A 19,570-nucleotide genomic window follows, 5' to 3' on the forward strand; every position below is an offset into this window, starting at 1 on the left:
CACCTAGATATCAGTGCTTCTGACACAGAAGTATTAGTATTAATATCTATCTGTCTTTCTCACAATTGGTCATCTTGTGACATTGTCATCAACGATTAAACATTCTCATTGCGATCCAAACAAGTTTGGAATATGTATTTATACTATATAGCACTATCATTCTTGCTAAAGGAGTTGAATTAATATCCTGCTGAAATTCAGGTGATCCCGTAGAACAAATTTCATCATTTCTGATCCTTTGCATTCTTGTACTCTAGATGACATATTGTTCTGGACAGTTACTTTGAGAGAAACCATAGTACCATAGCTTATACAACAATAAATATGTAAAATAGCCAATGTTCTTAGGCTGCACTAAGAAGAAAAACAGCATTCTTCATTTATCCCCTAGCTTCATTTCATTTCATTTTATTTATTTCATTTATTTTATTTATCTGCTTATGGTTAGTTTAGTTATTGTTATAGTTATTTTCCTCCTAATTATATCCCTCCTCCAAAAAACCCATAGTTTTATTAATCAGGCAGCTTCTTTTCTGATCAAGACTAAGAATTTTCAGTAAATACTCACATTCTCTTTCATCAAAATAGATTTTTGGCTAGCTCATAAATCTCCCAAATAAGGACCTCCAGTGCCTTCAAATAAAGATAAATCATACCAAGAAGACATTCAACCATGAAATGATTTTGCTAACATGTCATCTGTCTCTAGAATATATTTTCAAATCTTCAACAGAAGGATCTAAATTACAAAAGGAAAATGGTCCACCTAATGATGTTCATGGTGTGGGATCTGACTTTTTCAATCTCTTTCACCTGTATGTGTACAAATTGTAAAGTACTGTGAATCATAATCATTAAGCCAAATCTTCCCTAATGTTGAAGAAGTACTAGTTATTATTACACCATAACATTTTTTAAAAATGGAATAAGTCTACATATACTTCAAATTATGCTTATCTGGTGCAAAGGATTTACTTCATAATAATATTATTTTCAATTATATTACTGAAAAAGAATGATGGCTGAGGAACAACAACAGCAACCGCAACCACAGTTTTATATTTTGTTGCATGGAGTTTTATTATTTTAATATTGTAAGCTACTTAGAGTCTGACAAGAAGGCAGTATATAAATCACTGTAATAAATAAAAGGGTCAATCTAGACCTATTTATAGTGCAAACTCTTTACCACCCCAATTGTGCCTAATGCAAGAGGATTTCAGGGTATTAAATAGCATTAATTGTTCCTAACTATATACCCCATGGGATAAGCCTTCCCTGGACCCGGCTGAATTAGCCAACTATCGTCCAGTCTCCAACCTTCGTTTTGTGGCGAAGGTTGTTGAGAGCGTGGTGGCACGACAACTTCCCCGGCACCTGGATGAAGCTATCTATCTAGACCCGTACCAGTCGGGCTTCAGGCAGGGGTACAGCACAGAAACGGCATTGGTCGCGTTGGTGGATGATCTCTGGAGGGCTCGGGACAGGGGTTGTTCCTCTGTCCTAGTCCTATTAGATCTCTCGGCGGCTTTTGATACCATCGACCATGGTATCATGCTGCAGCGGTTGAGGGGGTTAGGAATAGGGGGCACCGTTTTGCGGTGGTTCTCCTCCTTCCTCTCCGACCGCTCGCAGTTCGTGTTGGCAGGGGGGCAGAGGTCGACCTCGAGGCGTCTCGCATGGGGAGTGCCGCAAGGGTCGGTCCTCTCGCCCCTCCTGTTCAACATTTATGTGAAGCCGCTGGGTGAGATCATCCGTGGTTTTGGGGTGAAGTGCCATCTGTACGCTGATGATACTCAGCTGTACATCTCCACCCCAGACCACCCCAACGATGCCCTTGATGTGATGTCCCGCTGCCTGGAGGCCGTGCGGGTCTGGATGGGGAGGAACAGGCTCAGACTCAACCCCTCCAAGACCGAGTGGCTGTGGCTTCCGGCGCCCCGATATAGTCAGCAGGTGCCATCGCTGACTATTGGGGGTGAATCTTTGCCCCCCACGGAGAGGGCTCGCAATCTGGGTGTCCTCCTGGACGCGCGGCTGTCTTTAGAAGAGCATATGACGGCCGTGGCCAGGGGGGCCTTTTATCAGGTTCGCCTGATTCGCCAGTTGCAGCCCTTTCTGGATCGGGACGCCCTGCGCACGGTCACTCATGCCCTTGTTACTTCCCGGTTGGACTATTGTAATGCTCTCTACATGGGGCTCCCCTTGAAGAGCACTCGGAGGCTCCAACTGGTCCAGAATGCGGCCGCGCGGGTGGTTATGGGCGCAACCCGTTATGCCCATGTGACACCCCTCCTGCGCGAGCTGCACTGGCTCCCGGTGGTCTTCCGGGTGCGATTCAAGGTGTTGGTTACCACCTTTAAAGCGCTCCATGGCATAGGACCCGGGTACCTCCGAGACCGTCTTCTGCCACCAATAGCCTCCCACCGACCAGTTCGTTCCCACAGAGAGGGTCTCCTCAGGGTGCCATCAGCCAAGTTATGTCGGCTGGCGACGCCCAGGGGGAGGGCCTTCTCTGTGGGAGCCCCAGCCCTGTGGAATGAACTGCCCCCGGAAATTCGTAAGATATCTGACCTCCGGGTGTTTCGCTGCGCATTGAAGACCCTGTTGTTCCGCCAGGCCGGACTATCAACACAATAGTTTTAAATTGGGGTTTTAAATTTGAGCCACTTATTTAATTATTTTAAATTTTATATCATTGTTTTGTCTGTGTTTTTAAATAGGCTGTACACCGCCCTGAGTCCTTCGGGAGAAGGGCGGTATAGAAATAAAATTATTATTATTATTATTATTATTATTATTATTATTATTATTATTATTATTATTATTATTATTATTATTATTATTATAAGTGGCATTCTAACATGGAATTGCAAGTCATCTAAAGAATATACACTTCCCTTTAAACAACCACAATTTGAGTTATATACATTACAAGTATTGCATCATGCTTTGCTAGGCTTAACAATTGTTATATATATTATCCTTAATATATCGTCATTTGCCTTTTTATACGAACGATGATATATAAAGGAAAATTAATATAATATAATATAATATAATATAATATAATATAATATAATATAATATAATATAATATAATGTAATACAATATATGTGTGTGTATATATATAAAGAAGCAGACATCCTGCAAGCTCCAGAACTTAAAATTTTAAAAGAATTAAAATTTTATTTAATAAGCTTTCATCAGCCATCTGCTGAGATCAGAGTATTAAACTACCATTACAGAGATCTTTGCCTTTATATGCCATTAATCAATTTGGCCCTTGCGCATGTAATAGGTCCTTCCAGCCGTTCCCACTTGTAATCAGCTGTGTTGTTTTTTGCTGTTGTCATGCTGGATGATGAAGCATCATACAGTATGACGACAGCAAAAACAAAGAATGCTAGAGAGTTATGGAATTTCAGCGTGAATATCTGGAATATATATATTCCAGATAAAGAATATAAAGGATATATATATATATCTTTGGTTATTCATGCTTCTAGGAGCACGAAGCCGAAAACACCAGCCTGAAGATGACAAATGAGACTTCGTCGAAACGTCGCCAAGACATTTCCAATTTTACGCGGGAGAAAACCCGAATAACCAAAGACCTACATAAAAACACCCGCGAAAACCTCAGAAAACATATATATCTTTAGCCAGGTTCTTCCTACGTAAACCAAGATTTTTATGCAGCCCTTGTTCAGTGAAATCACAATCCACTAGTTTCTAGGTCTTTTTTTTCTGGCAGCCAGCAAACACTCTGCTGCCCATTGGGAGACTAAGGAGACATATAATAATTAAAGAATGCTAGAGAGTTATGGAATTTCAGCCTGATTATCTGGAATTTAACCTAACTGGATCCGGAGAAGAATATGCATCTTTCCTTTACTTCCATATCCAAAATATACAAAAACAGAGAATTTAAATCTATGTGAAATTATGTAAAATTTTCCAAACTTAGCGATCTGAGAAAATTGTAATTTAAAGCTCAATGCAGTAATACTTTTTAAAGCAACTTATTTCATTATAACCAATCTCAACATAATAATCATGAAATCAGTGTTATGAGTACATCAGTAGATCCAATCTTCAGTTACACAGAAGAGTTAATGAGACTCTCCATTGTGGGCATAAGTAAATAAATAAAATATACAAAGCACTATGGTCATTAGCTCTGATCCAATAACTGTATTCAGACATTATTTGATAATTACATATTGTTTATTTACTGTACCATAATAAAAACATGTCTTTAGGTGGCTCCACTCCCACTTCCCCACTCTGTTCTCTGAAGCAGCCACAAGGAAAAACTTAAAAACATTATTAATAGGAGCTTCCGGTTTTCTCTAAACCAGACAAGTGGGGTTATCTTACCCATGGCTTAAATCAAACAAATTTTAAACATGGAATATAGTGCTTGCTTGCTTTAATAAACCAGTTAAGATAAATTCTAGTTTATAGTACATTGATCAAGTAATTCTAGTAGACTATAGAACGGAATAGCAATAGAACTTAGACTTATATACTGCTTCACAGTGCTTTTACAGACCTCTCTAAGCAGTTAACAGAGTCAGCATATTTTCCCCAACAATCTGGGTCCTCATTTTACCCACCTCAGAAGGATGGAAGGCTGAGTCAACCTTGAGCCTGGTGAGATTCGATTTGCCAAACTGCAGGCAGTCAGCAGAAGTAGCCTGCAGTACTGCATTCTAACCACTGTGCCACCGCGGAATGGTCCTAATTGCCAATTTGTGGTAACACCATAAGAAGAGGTGGGTGAGGAAGCATGAGAATCTGAGGGTTGTTTTTGACATGGTCAGTTTAACTTCTGAATGCCTCTACAGATGCAGGGATTTTCATATGGTGTCAGTCAGTAAAACTGATGCTATTTTTTTTCCCCCAAGGTCTCTTTGGGATGCATCTGCTCATCACTCTTATGGCCATATCCTGAGTTTGACACAGTTCCCTCTAAAGGGGCTCTATTAAACTATCTTTATAGAGAAAAAGGATCACCTTTTTTCATCTGGGAAAACATATACAAAACCCTCTGCAAGCTGCAAGAGGTACAAAAGTGTCAACTATCGTTGCCAGAAAATGGTATAGAGGATCCCGAAAACAAAGATTCCAGCTCCTTCTCTTAGGAGCGTCATTTAGAGTCCCTCAATTAGGAGGCAGTTCAGCCCAGTCAGCTAAAACAACCATGCAGAATTAATGAAGTCAAAATAATAGGAAAAAAAAGGGAAAAAAAGAATGCTCTGCAAAAATGAGTCAAGTACAGCAAATCAATACTTCATAATGTTGCCTGTCCTGTTACTGAACTCAACTGACTTCATCTGTTTCCAGATAAAATGCTGCTCAGTTCTGTTCTCTGTAACAATAATTACAGCAATATACAAATGTCCTCTCGTGGACCTTCCAAGGCAGCAAAAGGGTTCCAGTTAAGATTGGATCCCAGCACTGGCTATTCATGCTCAGGGGCAAACCAGGGAATTAATGTCATATATGGTTTGGGACGTGGTGGCTCAGTGGCTAAGACACTGAGCTTGTCGATTGAAAGGTCGGCAGTTCAGCGGTTTGAATCTCTAGTGCCGTGTAATGGGGTCAGCTCCCGTTACTTGTCCCAGCTTCTGCCAACCTAGCAGTTCGAAAGCACATAAAAAATGCAAGTAGAAAAATAGGGACCACCTTTGGTGGGAAGGTAGCAATATTCCATGCGCCTTTGGCATTTAGTCATGCCGGCCACATGATCACGGAGACGTCTTTGCACAGCACTGGCTCTTTGGCTTTGAAACAGAGATGAGCACCGCCCCCTAAAGTCGGGAATGAGTAGCACATATGTGCGAGGGGAACTTTTACCTTTTACCTTCATGGTTTGGCCCAGAGTCAAAATGCTCCTTTTGAGCCCTTTCCATCTACTCAGATATTTGGGTTAACAAATAGTTGCTAAAGTAGAATGTTGAGTTGGCCACGCCCACATGGTGACATGACCACCAAGCCACACCTACCCAGCTGGTCATTAGGGCAGAGAACCAGTTGTTAAATTATTTGAATCCCACCACTGTTTCAGACTAGGGCATACTACTGAGATAGTACTGAATGTGCTGCTTGATAAGCTCTTGTAAAGTCAAGATAGGAGTGCAGCAGCCATCTTGGCTCTTCTTGATCCATTAGCAGCTTTCATTACCAACAATCATGGTATCTTTCTGGATTGCTTACAGGAATTAAGAGAGGAGGGCATAGCACTGGGGTTATTCTCCTCCTTTTTTCAGTTGTCCGTTTGAGTCATTGCTGATAAGTGGGAAAGAATGAATCCAAAGCTTTTGGTTTGTGGAGTACCACAGAGCTTTTGCCTCTTCTGTTTAACATCTACATGAGGCTGATGATGCTGGGCAAGGTCATAATTGGTTTGTGGTCATGTGTTATTACTACTATGCTGATTACACCCAGCTGTAGAACCTTGTCTGACCAAGCGAATCAAGTCAAGGCCTTGTCCCAGAGCCCGGAGGCTGTAGGGGTCTGGATGCAGAGGAAAGACTCAGGCTCAACCTTAGCAAGTCCAGGTAGACATGGTTATTTAGATCACTCATTCCAAGAAGTTGTCTATCTTTAATCTTGAATGGGGTTGCAGATGGAGCTGTGGTCAGAAAAATCTTTGCACATATTCATTGTATGCCGCTTGAACCCATTCCTGGACTGAGAAGACCTTTGAGCAATCACTTACACCTTAGTTACCTCATTGTCTTCTATATGGGGCTTCCTTTGAAGATCATTCAGAAGGTACAGCTAACCAAAAAAGTGGCAGCATAGGCAGTGACTAGTGCAGCTCCTGAGTTCAATTTCTGGGTACAATTCAAAGTGCTAATAATCACCTATAAAGCCTTTCTTGGAACAGGGCCTTATCCGAGGGATCGTTTCTGTTTGTCCTGTAAGGTTTGACAGACTTGGCATTCTTTGAATCCCACTGATTAAACAACACGATCTGAAAAGAGCCAGGAAGAAGATCTTTTTTTCTTCTTCTTTTTTGCCACAATGGCTGTTCTCTGGAGAGATCTACATGGGTCTTTCCCTAATCTCATGGAAATGGGCTTCAAAAACCTGGCTCTTCTCCCGGGCCTTGGACTCAGGTTATTGTGAACTTCTTGTGGGAATTTTTTGTGTTCAAGTTCTGTTTTTATAGTTTTCCATGAATGTTTACTTATTTTTGTAGGAGGTTAGCACTCACCCCTCTCCTAGAAGAATGAACTATTTTAGCAAATATTAAAAAGGCAGAATATTATATTTCCCTGGATGAGAAATAGAGAAACATATTTTAAAGACAGCAGCTTCCTGCCTCCCCCCACCTTTGTAAATGGATCATCATCTGCAACACAATAGGACCCATCTAACAACAGAAACTCACCACATGGCACCTGGGAAGATTACATCAGCCAGCAAGGCTAGCTAAGACCCCCACCCCCTGGAAGTCTGACAACCAATCAGGATACTCTTCCTGTGCCCCAGGAAGTTCAGAGCCCAGAGAGGGCATAAAACCCAGGAACTCTCAGCATCTCTTCCCTTTTCTGTTCAGGAACTCAAGCCATGTGATCCTGTCCAGCATTAAACCATCTTTCCAAGCAGTCTCCATGTTTCCAGTGTCTTTTTCCCAACTTGGAACTGAACCCAGAAGGACATTTCTTCCAACATTTTTATTCTATATGCTATACTGTTTTGAACTGTTTTTAATACTGAAATCCACCAGAATTGTTATGGGCCATTTTAGAAATCTGATAAATGAATCCACTTTATATTAGCTATCCAATCTCATGTTCTCCTAACTTTTCTCAAAGCTATCCATTCATTTTGCATTTGTCTCTCAACGTATGGCTCTATACTTCTTTGTAAGTCTCAAGGGAAACATTTATAAGAAATTAGCACAGTGTTTTGGTAATTTGCACATTATTTTGCATCTTCCTTCTCTGATATACTTATATACAAAGATCTTTTCCAGTTTCTTTCATGACTTATATGGAATATTCCTGAATGAGCTATACATTTTCCTCATGTAAAAGAATTTGGATTTTATTTTTAATTTTTTTTAAAAAAAGACAGCCATTTAAGGAGCTTGCTTGCTATGTGTAGTGTTTTGTCTCATGTAAAAAGTGTAGAAAGTATTATTCAGGCATGCTAACTAAAACCACTCATGGAAAGAAAGATACATCATGACCTGGAAGGCAAAAATTCACATGCCCTTTCCATACACCTTTCTTTGACCTGCTGATATTTTGCCATACTCCATCAGGACTCTTGTTCTTTCAAACCATTTTTAGCTTCTATCTGATAAAAATGTATGGGCATTAGTTTACATATTTGAACTCTCCCTCACTTTAATTGCTGCTGTGCATTCTACACATGTGCAAAGGGCAAAAAAAAACAAAAACGATTGCTATTTAAGTTTGAATAATCTCTGAAAGAGGATAGCAGTTCTCCGACCCAGTTGTGGGAAAGAGATAATACTGTGCAAAATGCTTGAAAGCTTCATCTACATATAAATAGACTTAATCAGAAATGCAAATAGCAACTGGGAGACCCCGTAAAAAGCCCCCTGATAATTGTGTGATTGTACAGATAAGAAAGGGTCAAATATTCCCATTGTCTAAGGTTTTAATTTTCTAATTGCCGGTGGGTATCTTTTCTTCTGAAAGCAGAACACAGAAGTGGCAGGCTATTCCAAACTGCCAATCAGTTTAAAGTAAATGATTCAGAAAGCTTATTTGTTATAAATGTCCGGCAATTAATTCATACTTCACAGTTGTAATGCCCTGTCTTTTGCTTCCTGCCAGGAGAAACAGTCTAAACAAATCTTATGGAAGAAAGTGTAGGTTCCTTGTACTTTCAAGTATGCTTAGAAATAATATCTTATTTTCTGTATGAAAATAAAAGAAAGAAGATAGAAACAATAGATGCTGTTGATCCGGCATACTTAGAAAGCTTCTATTTGAACCATTCAACCATTCTTCTTTCAGAAGTAGCCCATTAAAACATTGTATTTTTTGGAGAATTATCTGCCCTTGTTGGGAAACAAATTATTTTTGAAATGGTTTGCAAAAGCTAAATAAGCAAATCATATTTTTTTAAAAGAACCTTCAATAGTAAAAATCCAAATATTCTTTTTCTAAAAAATCTTGCTGCTTATATGCAGACCTCCTCAACAGTAGCATCTATTTCTACATATCTTCCAATTAACGTAATGTAAGATGTAATGATGCACCAAATAGGTATTTTCACTGTTGAATTGCTGTTGTCAGAGCAAGCAAGATCCAGTAAGCCAAGAGAGCCACCTAGTGCCCTACCTTGGGATTTTGAAAAGGGTCTTCACAGGATGCATGTCAAACAAAGGTGGATCTCCATCACCAAGTTCAATAGCCGTGATCCCAAGAGACCATACATCACAACGGGCATCATAAGAATAGTCATATTGTTGTTCACAAGCAATAACCTGTTAGATAAAAGACAATGAACACACCACATTAACCTCTGAGACAGTAATGTCCCCATTAAGTACGAATTATACACATACCCACTGCCTTATTACCAGTGTCCATTCATATATTTCTTATTATGGTTACAACTTAAATGCTCAACTAGCAGTCCTACTATTTAATATTACCCACAGAATGCAATTCAGGGAATTAAATTCATGATGCTGAACATTACAAGAGATTATAGCAATTGAAATAAGTTCTATAGTTATTCATTATATTTCCATTTTAAGCGGTGTTATCTTCTATCCCTATAACTTACATATATGTAAAGCAGGGGTGAAATCCAGCAGGTTCTGACAGGTTCTGGAGAACTGATAGTGGAAATTTTGAGCAGTTCAGAGAACTGGCAGCAGAAATTTTGAGTAGTTTGGAGAACTGGCAAATACCACCTCTGGCTGGCCCCAGAGTGGGGTGGGAATGGAGATTTTGCAATATCTTTCCCCCAGAAGTGGTGAGGGAATGGGGATTTTGCAGTATCCTTCTCCTGGAGTGGGGTGGGAATGGAGATTTTGCAGTATCCTTCCCCTCCCACGCCCACCAAGCCACACCCACCAAGCCACGCCCAGCCCACCAAGCCACGCCCACAGAACCAGTAGTAAAAAAAAATTAGATTTCACCACTGATGTAAAGGATAACAAAAGTGTAGCTTTTCTATAAGTATTTATTATTGTTATGTACACAAAATTGTGAGATCACAGGTGCTAGTTCTTTAGCTGGTGTTTAGCTGGAGTATTATTATTTTGAATGTATTAGCATCCTAGCTTCAGTAAACTCTTATAATAATTGATTACCAACAAAAGAACAAAAAAAAATCTCGTGGCATCTTGAAGACGAACACATTTATTATGATATTAAACTTTTGTGAATCATACTTCATTTCAGCAGTGGTATGGAAAATGAAGCTGAGAAAAGTATATCCATGCTCATAATTGAGAAGGCAAAATAGGGTGTAGCCCTTATTTTTATACTTTGGCTCTTCTTTCTAACATCACTGAGATTATTTCAAGAAGTCACAATACAGATGGAACTTATGTACTATTAAGAGAGTGTTAAGCTGCAATGTCCTGGAAGAAAAGACCTTTGTAACTATGGATGTAGATAGACAATAAAGCTGTAGTTTTCTCATATGATGTTCTCTGTCAAAAAGGGTGTCAGGCCTGGAAGTCTGTTACTTGGTTACTTGGAATCCTGACAAAGGGCACATGGTACAGCATACAATTATGGTTTCCAATTCAACATTAGCAAGTGGGATTTACAACAAAACCAAATTCTGCTCCAACCATTGAGACTTCCCCTTCTTCAGACTACGCCATTATATAACCCGCCTGTGGTTTTCCACATTTTCTCCCAATTGTCACACCTCATTTTCTGCCTATAGGGAATGCTATTTCAGGGATTTGCCCATCCATAAATATATTGTTAAGTTAAATGTACTTCTATAAATTTCAAGATTGTTCTTGATGTTTCCTTTTTATGAGTTGGGGAAAACATAAATCTAATTTATAGACAGAAACTTCAGTTCACTAGTAGCATGTATGACTGATAAGCACAATGAGAACAATCTATAAGAAAGAGAAAATGGACAGCAAATCTAATTAATTAATTGAGCAATAAACAAATTAACATATGCACAGCTTAAAAGACTTCCAGTTTCGGAAGGAAAAAAAGGGGGGGAATGGCTAAGTCAGCACTTTGCATTGAAGAGCTTTTCTCAACAAGCACTCCACAACTTTAGAAAAGGCAATTGTTAATGTAGCAGTTATCATCCTGGACATGTCTCAGGAGGAGACGCTTTGGAAGAAATGGAGAGGTACATAGAGAAAAAATGCTTCCCAGGGCTCAGGAATGGTTGAGATGGGTCTGCTGAGTTGGGGCTATTTAAAATTCAGAGGGATCAAGAGGTGGAGTTTTTGTTTTTGTTTTTTACAAAATCACAAGTCATCATTCAGACCAGATTTGTCCAATCTTATGCTTTCAGTGAATACCAGGATTATAACTCTTAGGGCCTTTTTCCATTATTATCTTGAAAGACTTTCCACCCAACCTTGACCTGAACAGAAATCTACATCAGTATGACATTTGCTGTCCCCATTGCTATTTTACCTCAGCTTCTTACAACCATTCAAGATACCTATGTTTCCCCGAAAATAAGACCAGGTCTTATATTAATTTGGGGGGCTTATTTTTGGGGTAGGGCTTATATTATGAGCATCCTGAAAAATCATGCTAGGGTTTATTTTCTGGTTGGGTCTTATTTTCGGGAAAACAGGGTAATAGGTGATGAAACCTGACAAATGTTATACTCCTTTAGACTGTCCTTGGATGGTTTCTGAATAAGGGGAGAAATGCTAATTTTAACATTGGTACATTCTAGGACAACCTGTCTTCTCTGATCTGGGATGAGACAAAGGCAGTGATGGGGATTTGGCACTGAAAAGATGCTCTTGGTGCCATGGTTTTTATTTATTTTCTACACTTCTTAACTGCCCATGTCCCACAGAGGTGGTTAGATGGCTAGATGTACATGGGGAAAAGGCATCACAATTCTGCTTAGGAAAAGCTGGTTTATCTGTACAACAAATTTAATAACCTTAATCTCTTAAAACTCTACCAGTTTGGTTACAGGAATCAACATTTTACTTTTCGACACCACTTTCAGTAATGTAACACCAAAAAGTAATATAATATTGATGTGTGTAATATACAAATCTTACAATACTGTCATGGCAATGGAAATAAGGCTTACATGGATTGATGGTTAATGATGAGGGAGAATTGGAAATTAACATATAGATTGATACAAAAACAACAAAGAGATTGATGCCAGACAGCCTATAATGGAGAGGGTATAAGTACTTTGCATGGTCCGAATCTCAAGGAGGATAGTTCTAAGGTGCAGACAGCACATGATGGCACAAATGATCCTTCAAATATTGTGCAGTGTATCAAATCATAAAGATGTGAATTGAGCTCTAGAAGGCCAAGAACATACATCCCACATTCTGTAGGCCTACAGATAACAAAGATGGAATATTATGACTAGGGAACAGGAGGTTTGTCCTATGTGAGCCTGTCCACTGGATCAGTGGTGAAATCTAATTTTTTTTACTACCGGTTCTGTGGGCGTGGCTTGGTGCGCATGGTGTGGCTTGGTAGGTGTTGCAGGAAAAGGATACTACAAAATTTCCATTCTCACCCCACTCCAGGGGAAGGATACTGCAAAATCCCCATTCCCTCCCCACTCCTGGGGGAAGGATATTGCAAAATCCCCATTCCCATCCCACTCCAGAGGAAGGATACTGCAAAATCCCCATTCCCTCCCCACTCCTGGGACCAGCCAGAGGTGGTATTTGCCGGTTCTCCGAACTACTCAAAATTTCTGCTACCAGTTCTCCAGAACATGTCAGAACCTGCTGGATTTCACTGCACTGCACTGGATAGAAGGAAGGTGGGGGTGTAAAGAGCTATGCATTCTGAGGGAAACATTTCTGCATTCATGAGGTTAATAATCAAGTAGCTGATGAGATATGGAAGCTTAAAGGAAAAATGAATTGACACACATTATAATGTGCAATGTATATTATGGGAAAAATAAATCAATTCTGACAATATTAAATTCTTATCCTCACACTAAGAAAAGCAGCACAGCTACCCAAATTAACCAGATATAATGCTTTGTCAAAAACTCTTGGCTTTCATCAATTTAATTTCATTTACTTATAGCACCAAGGGAATATTCTATATATTTTCTCAACTATATTGGGCAAAAATGGAAGCTATTATTAAAAGTTCTATAAAAGACTAGTAAACTATCTTCATATTTCTAGTTTGTATGAATTCCAGGCTGCTATAGGACTTATTTGAGTGTCTGAAGAAATGCTGTCTTTTGCTTTCCCATAAACATTTTCAGGATACTTGACATCAAATTTAATATTAAAAGTTTGAGAGAAACTACAGTGTGCTTTCTGTTTTCAAACTCTAATTAGAAACATATGGCGTTTAATGTAGGAAGTAAAGAGGGGATGTGGGAGGGGGCCTCTCTTTAGTTGCCATCCTGGGCTGATCTGAAAATGATACCCAGGATCAAATCTATTTGATACTTGGATTAGAGATCACCAGGATACCTGTAGGTTAGACTGGGAAATTGAAAAAAACCCCAAAAGAAGCCAATGGCAAAGAAGATATTTAGCATTGCTAAACAAAACAGCCCTGACATGTCAATGCGCTGGCTGAGGATTAAGCTGAGTTCATGGATGTCCTAATTCTTACCTTTACCCAACACTGAATTACCATTTTATATGGTTTCACTGTGTGTGACTATTTTCAGATACTGAAACTATTACACCCCCATTCCAGCCCTAACAGTAAAATATAAGAATTATAACCATGGACTAAATACAGGAAATTTCCTTAAATTTGTTGCTCATTTCTGAAGAAGAGCTGAAGAAGCTTCTTGAAGGAGAAGAGAAACGTCTTCAAAGAAAAACCAGAGAGTCCAGTTGCCGTGGGGGGTGGGGGGAGAAAGCACCTTTGGGATAAAGGTTAACATAGTCACTAGGCGCCCCCATGTGGACATTATGAAATCTGCCCAGAGATTGAGAAGAGCCTGCCAGAAGTGCGTGGTGAGGTAATTAACTTGAACCAATCAAAACTGCTGATGTAACCTGGCGATATCTGCAACGTATATAAATATGTAGTGAGGACATGCAGGGGGTGCTTGCCTTGTGACTGTAATAGCAAGCATGACTTTGCTTCTATACAGAAATGACATTCTAAACACATTCCCACATACCTCCATGACTATGCTCACTTGCACTAGGTCAGGGGTGTCAAACTCGTGACAACACATCGTCACATGACGTATCACAACTTTTTTCCCCTTTGCTAAACCGGGGTGGGCGTGGCCAGCGCATGACTCATCCGGCCTATGGGCCGTGAGTTTGACACCCCTGCACCAGTGGTGGGTTTCAAAAAATTTTACTACCGGTTCTGTGAGTGTGGCTTGGTGGGCATGGCATGGCTTGGTGGGTGTGTCAGGGAAAGGATACTGTAAAATCTCCATTCCCATCCCAATCCAGGGGAAGGTTACTGCAAAATCCCCATTTTGTCCCGATCAGCTGGGACTTAGGAGGCAGAGAATAGATGGGGGTGAGGCCAGTCAGAATTTTTACTACCGGTTCTCCGAACTACTCAAAATTTCTGCTACCAGTTCTCCAGAACTGGTCAGAACCTGCTGAAACCCACCTCTGCCCTGCACTAGGTGAAACCAACCACCCGGCTTTGCCCTGGGACAATAGTACTATTGGGTAAATACAATTAGTGTTAAGAGTGTTTGTGTATTTGCTTGTACCTTGAAATAATGCTTTAGAAATATCTATCACTTCTGGTAGGCAGGGTTAATGTCCCATCTAATTGCACTACTTTCATAGGCAATCATCTACTACCAATAAATGACCAGGTTCGGGGAATCTCTAGAGCTATAGCCAAATATTGTACCATAACTATGGCAATTAGAAATTTTGGAACCTGATTCCTTCCTCGGATGTATCTAATGCAGGGATGGGTAGCTTTTTATTGGATGCTATATAATACATTTTTAAACTTTGGTGAGACTGATCTATGGCTATATATTTTAATAAAGTAAACTTTCAGAAATGCAAAACATGACATTTGATTGAGTTTTGCAATTCCCATGGCATGGTTAACTGACTGGAGCGAGTTTAGCCTTATGCAAGATTGGATATGTTGAGGGCTAAATATTACTATGAGAGATAATCGATTATGAGAGATAGTCAATTTAAACCTTTTTGATGGCCCAACAACATATTAAGCATGCCCTACTAGCCCAAGTAAGCATGTTTTAGGAATAGTATACGGTATATAACAGGCAGAAAGTGAATAAAGATATTTTTCTCCCTATTTCACAATATTAGGATCTGGAGTCATCTGTTGACCCTGAATACTACTATATCCATGCCCTGCTGTAAAATTATTCATCATTATTTTGGGGTAGGACATTAGCATATTTTTCATATTTAATTTCTATAACCACTTCCTCAAAACATCTGCTCCCAATAAAGTCACTACCCTGAAGTCATGTAAATAACTTCCTTCAAGGCAAGTGACTCAGAAGTCTCAATTAATTTTACCTGGCACTGCAAAATCAATTGCTTTTCGTTTTCTCTTTTTAAATATCAAACATCAAACAACATAATATGGATATGTTCAATCATCTTCAGTCAGCCCCATTTTAAAAAAAATCAAACATTATTAATTGGTGGACTCCTAACACTAATGACACATGATTCATGCAATAGACACCAAATCATGAACAATATAGTTGAGAATTAGAAAAGAGCTACCAAAGTTTGAATTGTGCTGGATGAGGCCATTTGCTCTACAAGGCCAATACCATGTGATATGTATGACTGATCCCAATCTCTTTCATTACAGAATGTGCATTCAGGGTAACCTTTCCTGAATGGAGCTACAACCTACCTAGATCCTTCTTGCAGGGATAGCTATGAAATTTGAAAGTGTGGGTCAATGGTATGTGGAATGCTGAATTGAAGTTCAAGAAAGATAGGTTACAGTGGGCCTGTACAGGTTACAGTACAATGGAGATCGCTGGCAATTTTTCATGGAGGTGACATTTAAAAATATATATATGTTGAGGCTGCTGGTAATGAATGATCCAGATTTATTGAGTCTGACCAGTGTAATGGTTAAGATGTTAAACAGGACTGAAGAGAACCAGGATCGAGTCCATACTCAAGCTTGGAAAATTTGAGCCAGTCACTCTCTGTCAGCAGCGTATGGTGGAAGATTGAGCCTGTGAGCAAGAGTTGGAGACCAGACACTGCTGGTAGTGTTGGTGAGACTTGAATGAAATTCCAAAATATCTGGAACACACTTAAACACCATCAGTCGATTGTAAAAGGCAGCTTTACTTGGAACACCTTACATCTCGCAACAATACATTTAATATGATTAAATACCAACGTCTGCCTATCCCAGGTCTTTGGGAAAGACTCAACAGATGAACAAAAATGTCAAATCCATCTGTCTGACTGTGCAACCCACAAGAATAAGAATATGAATACATCTAAAGAGAGAGAAAACTGCTAAAGGCAAAGTTGAACAGTTGAAACTATCCATTAAATTATCAATACTTGGGCTCAGTGGTGGTATTCAGCCAGTTCTATCCGGTTCGGGAGAACCGGTAGCGGCGGCTGCAGGAGGCTCCGCCCCCCCGCCTGGACATCATCACATCCTGTTTTGATGCACTGCGCATGCACTGAAGGCCCTGTGTATGCGCGGAGGTGGTGCGTGCGAGCGGAGGGAGCAAGCATGCGTGCGTGCTCGCATTTGCAAACTGGTAGCAAAGGTAAGTGAATACCAACTCTGCTTGGGCTCTACCTGTGATACAATACATGGCTAGAATTACAGTATTAACTGGACAAAACTGAACTGGACAATTGGACCAAAAAAGAAAGAAGGAAACTCATGATTATTCACTATACATGGTATCCCCATAGTGATAGTGATAGATTATAGAAATCCATATAGGAAGGAGGCAGAGGTTTACTCTTGAGGAAAAGAAGCATGCATTGGCTGAGTAAAAGACAGCCAAGAAAAAAGCATTGATGTAAGTTAAAAATAGGAATTTACTGAATGCAAAGAAAACAGATCACGAATATCAAAATAATGTAATAAAACCATAAACAGAATGCTGGCAAGAAAAAGAATTACATGATCAATTTCTACAAAAGATCGAGGGGAAAATGGATAAAGGTAAAAACCTATCAATGGCTTATGTTCCAATTATAATTTGAACATTAAAAGAAGAAACTGAAGGCTTGATTTTGGCTGCACAAGATCAAGTTATTTGAACCAACGCAATCAAGGCCAGAATTGAAAAATCATCAAATGATTCAAAGGGCAGATTATACAAAGAAGCAGAGGAAACAGTAGATCATATATTTAGCTTGTGCAATAAGATTGCACAAGCTGATTATAAACAATGACATAACACAATGACCAAAATGATTCACTGGAACATCTATAATAACGATCCTGTGGCAGGAATGAAAAATCAGTGGGAGCATAGAATTGGAAAAAATAGTAAAAAATGAGCAGGTTAAAATATTGTGGGATTTCTGAATTCAAACTGATACATTTTGGCTCATAACACACCAGATTTAACCGTGGTTGAAAAAAAAATAAAGTGATAATTAATGTGGGAATACCAGGGGATAGCAGAATAGAAGAGTTGGAGAAGACCATGAAGTGTCAATATCTGAAGAGTGAAGTTGAAAATTCATGGCATAAATGGGCCATAATGGTCCCAGTAGTTATCATCACACAGGGTACCATACCAAAAAAATCTTAGACAACACGTAGAAAATCTGCAATTGACAAAATTTCCATCTGTCAATTACAAAAGGCCACACTGCTTGGAGTGCATATATATACTATGCCAGGGGTGAAATTTATTTACCTTCGCTACCGTTCACAAATGTGAATGCATGCGCCTCCTCCACACATGTCAGAGGGTCAAAAAAGGGGTATGATGACGTCTGGGCAGGTGGGCAGAGCCTCCTCCCGCCGCCGGCGCTACTGGTTTGCCCGAGCCAGATAGAACCGGCTCAATTTCACCACTGTACTACGCCGATATATGATGACATCCTAGGTTCTTGAGAAGAACTCAGTGCCAACTCTAGCTAAAGAATTGGCATCTATGATTTTACATTGTTGTGTACATAATAATAAATCACACCAGGCTCCAGATACTTAATATTCTTCTTTGTAACTTGTCACTATAGGACACATACTTATTGGCACTATGAAAGATAGCTTTCTCAATTTTCATTATTGATCTCTGAAGTTTGCTGATAACTGAGGCTAAGCTAGCTCTATCTAAGATGCCCTTCGGAGCTGGCAAAGACCATTTTATTCAGACAGAGGTTTTGTTTTGTTTTTTCATTTCGAGCTGATTTAACCTGCACATGCTGTTTCTTTTTTATTTTTAATTAAGCTACATTATCTTTAGTTTTATGTTTTAATATTGTTCTGCATTTTAACTATATCTTTTTATACTGTATGCTAATTTATTTGAATGCTATTTTGCATGGAAAGGCAATACAGTATATAAAAGTAAAGAGTAAATTAACTATATTTATTCCCACATTTTGCATCCTTCCTAAACCTACCTTAGAAACTTTAAAGCACCTAAATAATATGTAACAGAAATATTCATATGCTTCAGTATACTTCAACAATGATTCTTAACTGCTTAGGCAACACAGTTCCTAGTACTACAATTTAATATAATTGCACTTGGGGAAAAAAGCTTATTAAAAAAGCAAAAGGATATCCTGTATCAATAAGCATGTACTGTATATAAACACACACATAAAATCACACATCCGTCTTTTTTTCTTTTTCATTGCTGTACCCTCTAGTATTGACCCACTCAAATTTGGCCACAACTATAAAAATATAGTTATATCAAAAGAGTTCTCAAATGCCTTTGAGACATCTGAAAAGTAAACTTTATTCTATATCCTGATTTTTCTCTAAATAATATTTGGCAACTTTTAAGACACGTGGACTTCAACTCCCAGAATTCCTCAACATGCATTTTAAAGTCTCCAAGGTTGAGAAACACTGATATTATTTTCCTAAAACTGAACAGACTCTACCTCTTATTTAAATGGCATTGCCGCATAGAATAAAATAACCATCCCAGTAAGAGAACAAATGTTACCTAAATAGGGAATAAAGAAACCTAAAGCTATTAACTTAGGGCTGACCTTCAGCCCCATGTTCAGGGTCACTGAGCACTGAATAAGAGCTGCTGAGGGGAAAGGCAGCACTCTGTGGAGCAGGCATTTTTTTCCCAAATAAATCCAGTGCAATGTTTATTTGCCAAAACATTTTAAATATTAAGACTGACCTTTCTATTTGGAATTTCATAGTTCTGTCATTTCTGTCAGGGTCTAGCTTTTCTTATTCAAATATACTTTTAAAACACCTT

At 39.2% G+C, this 19,570-nt stretch overlaps 1 protein-coding gene across 1 annotated transcript in view; it reads right to left on the bottom strand.

The window, feature by feature from the left end:
- MYO3B (myosin IIIB) overlaps positions 1-19,570 on the bottom strand; it is a 226,414-nt gene that overhangs the window by 190,003 nt on the left and 16,841 nt on the right. Inside the window, exon 6 of the mRNA XM_070956912.1 lies at positions 9,340-9,485. Coding sequence (XP_070813013.1) covers positions 9,340-9,485 — 146 coding nt within the window. The remainder of the gene's footprint in view (positions 1-9,339; positions 9,486-19,570) is intronic.

Source organism: Pituophis catenifer, unplaced genomic scaffold (assembly GCF_029215685.1).
Source record: "Pituophis catenifer annectens isolate HBS135680 unplaced genomic scaffold, rPitCat1.0.hap2 SCAF_1, whole genome shotgun sequence".
Taxonomy (NCBI): Eukaryota; Metazoa; Chordata; class Lepidosauria; order Squamata; family Colubridae; genus Pituophis; species Pituophis catenifer.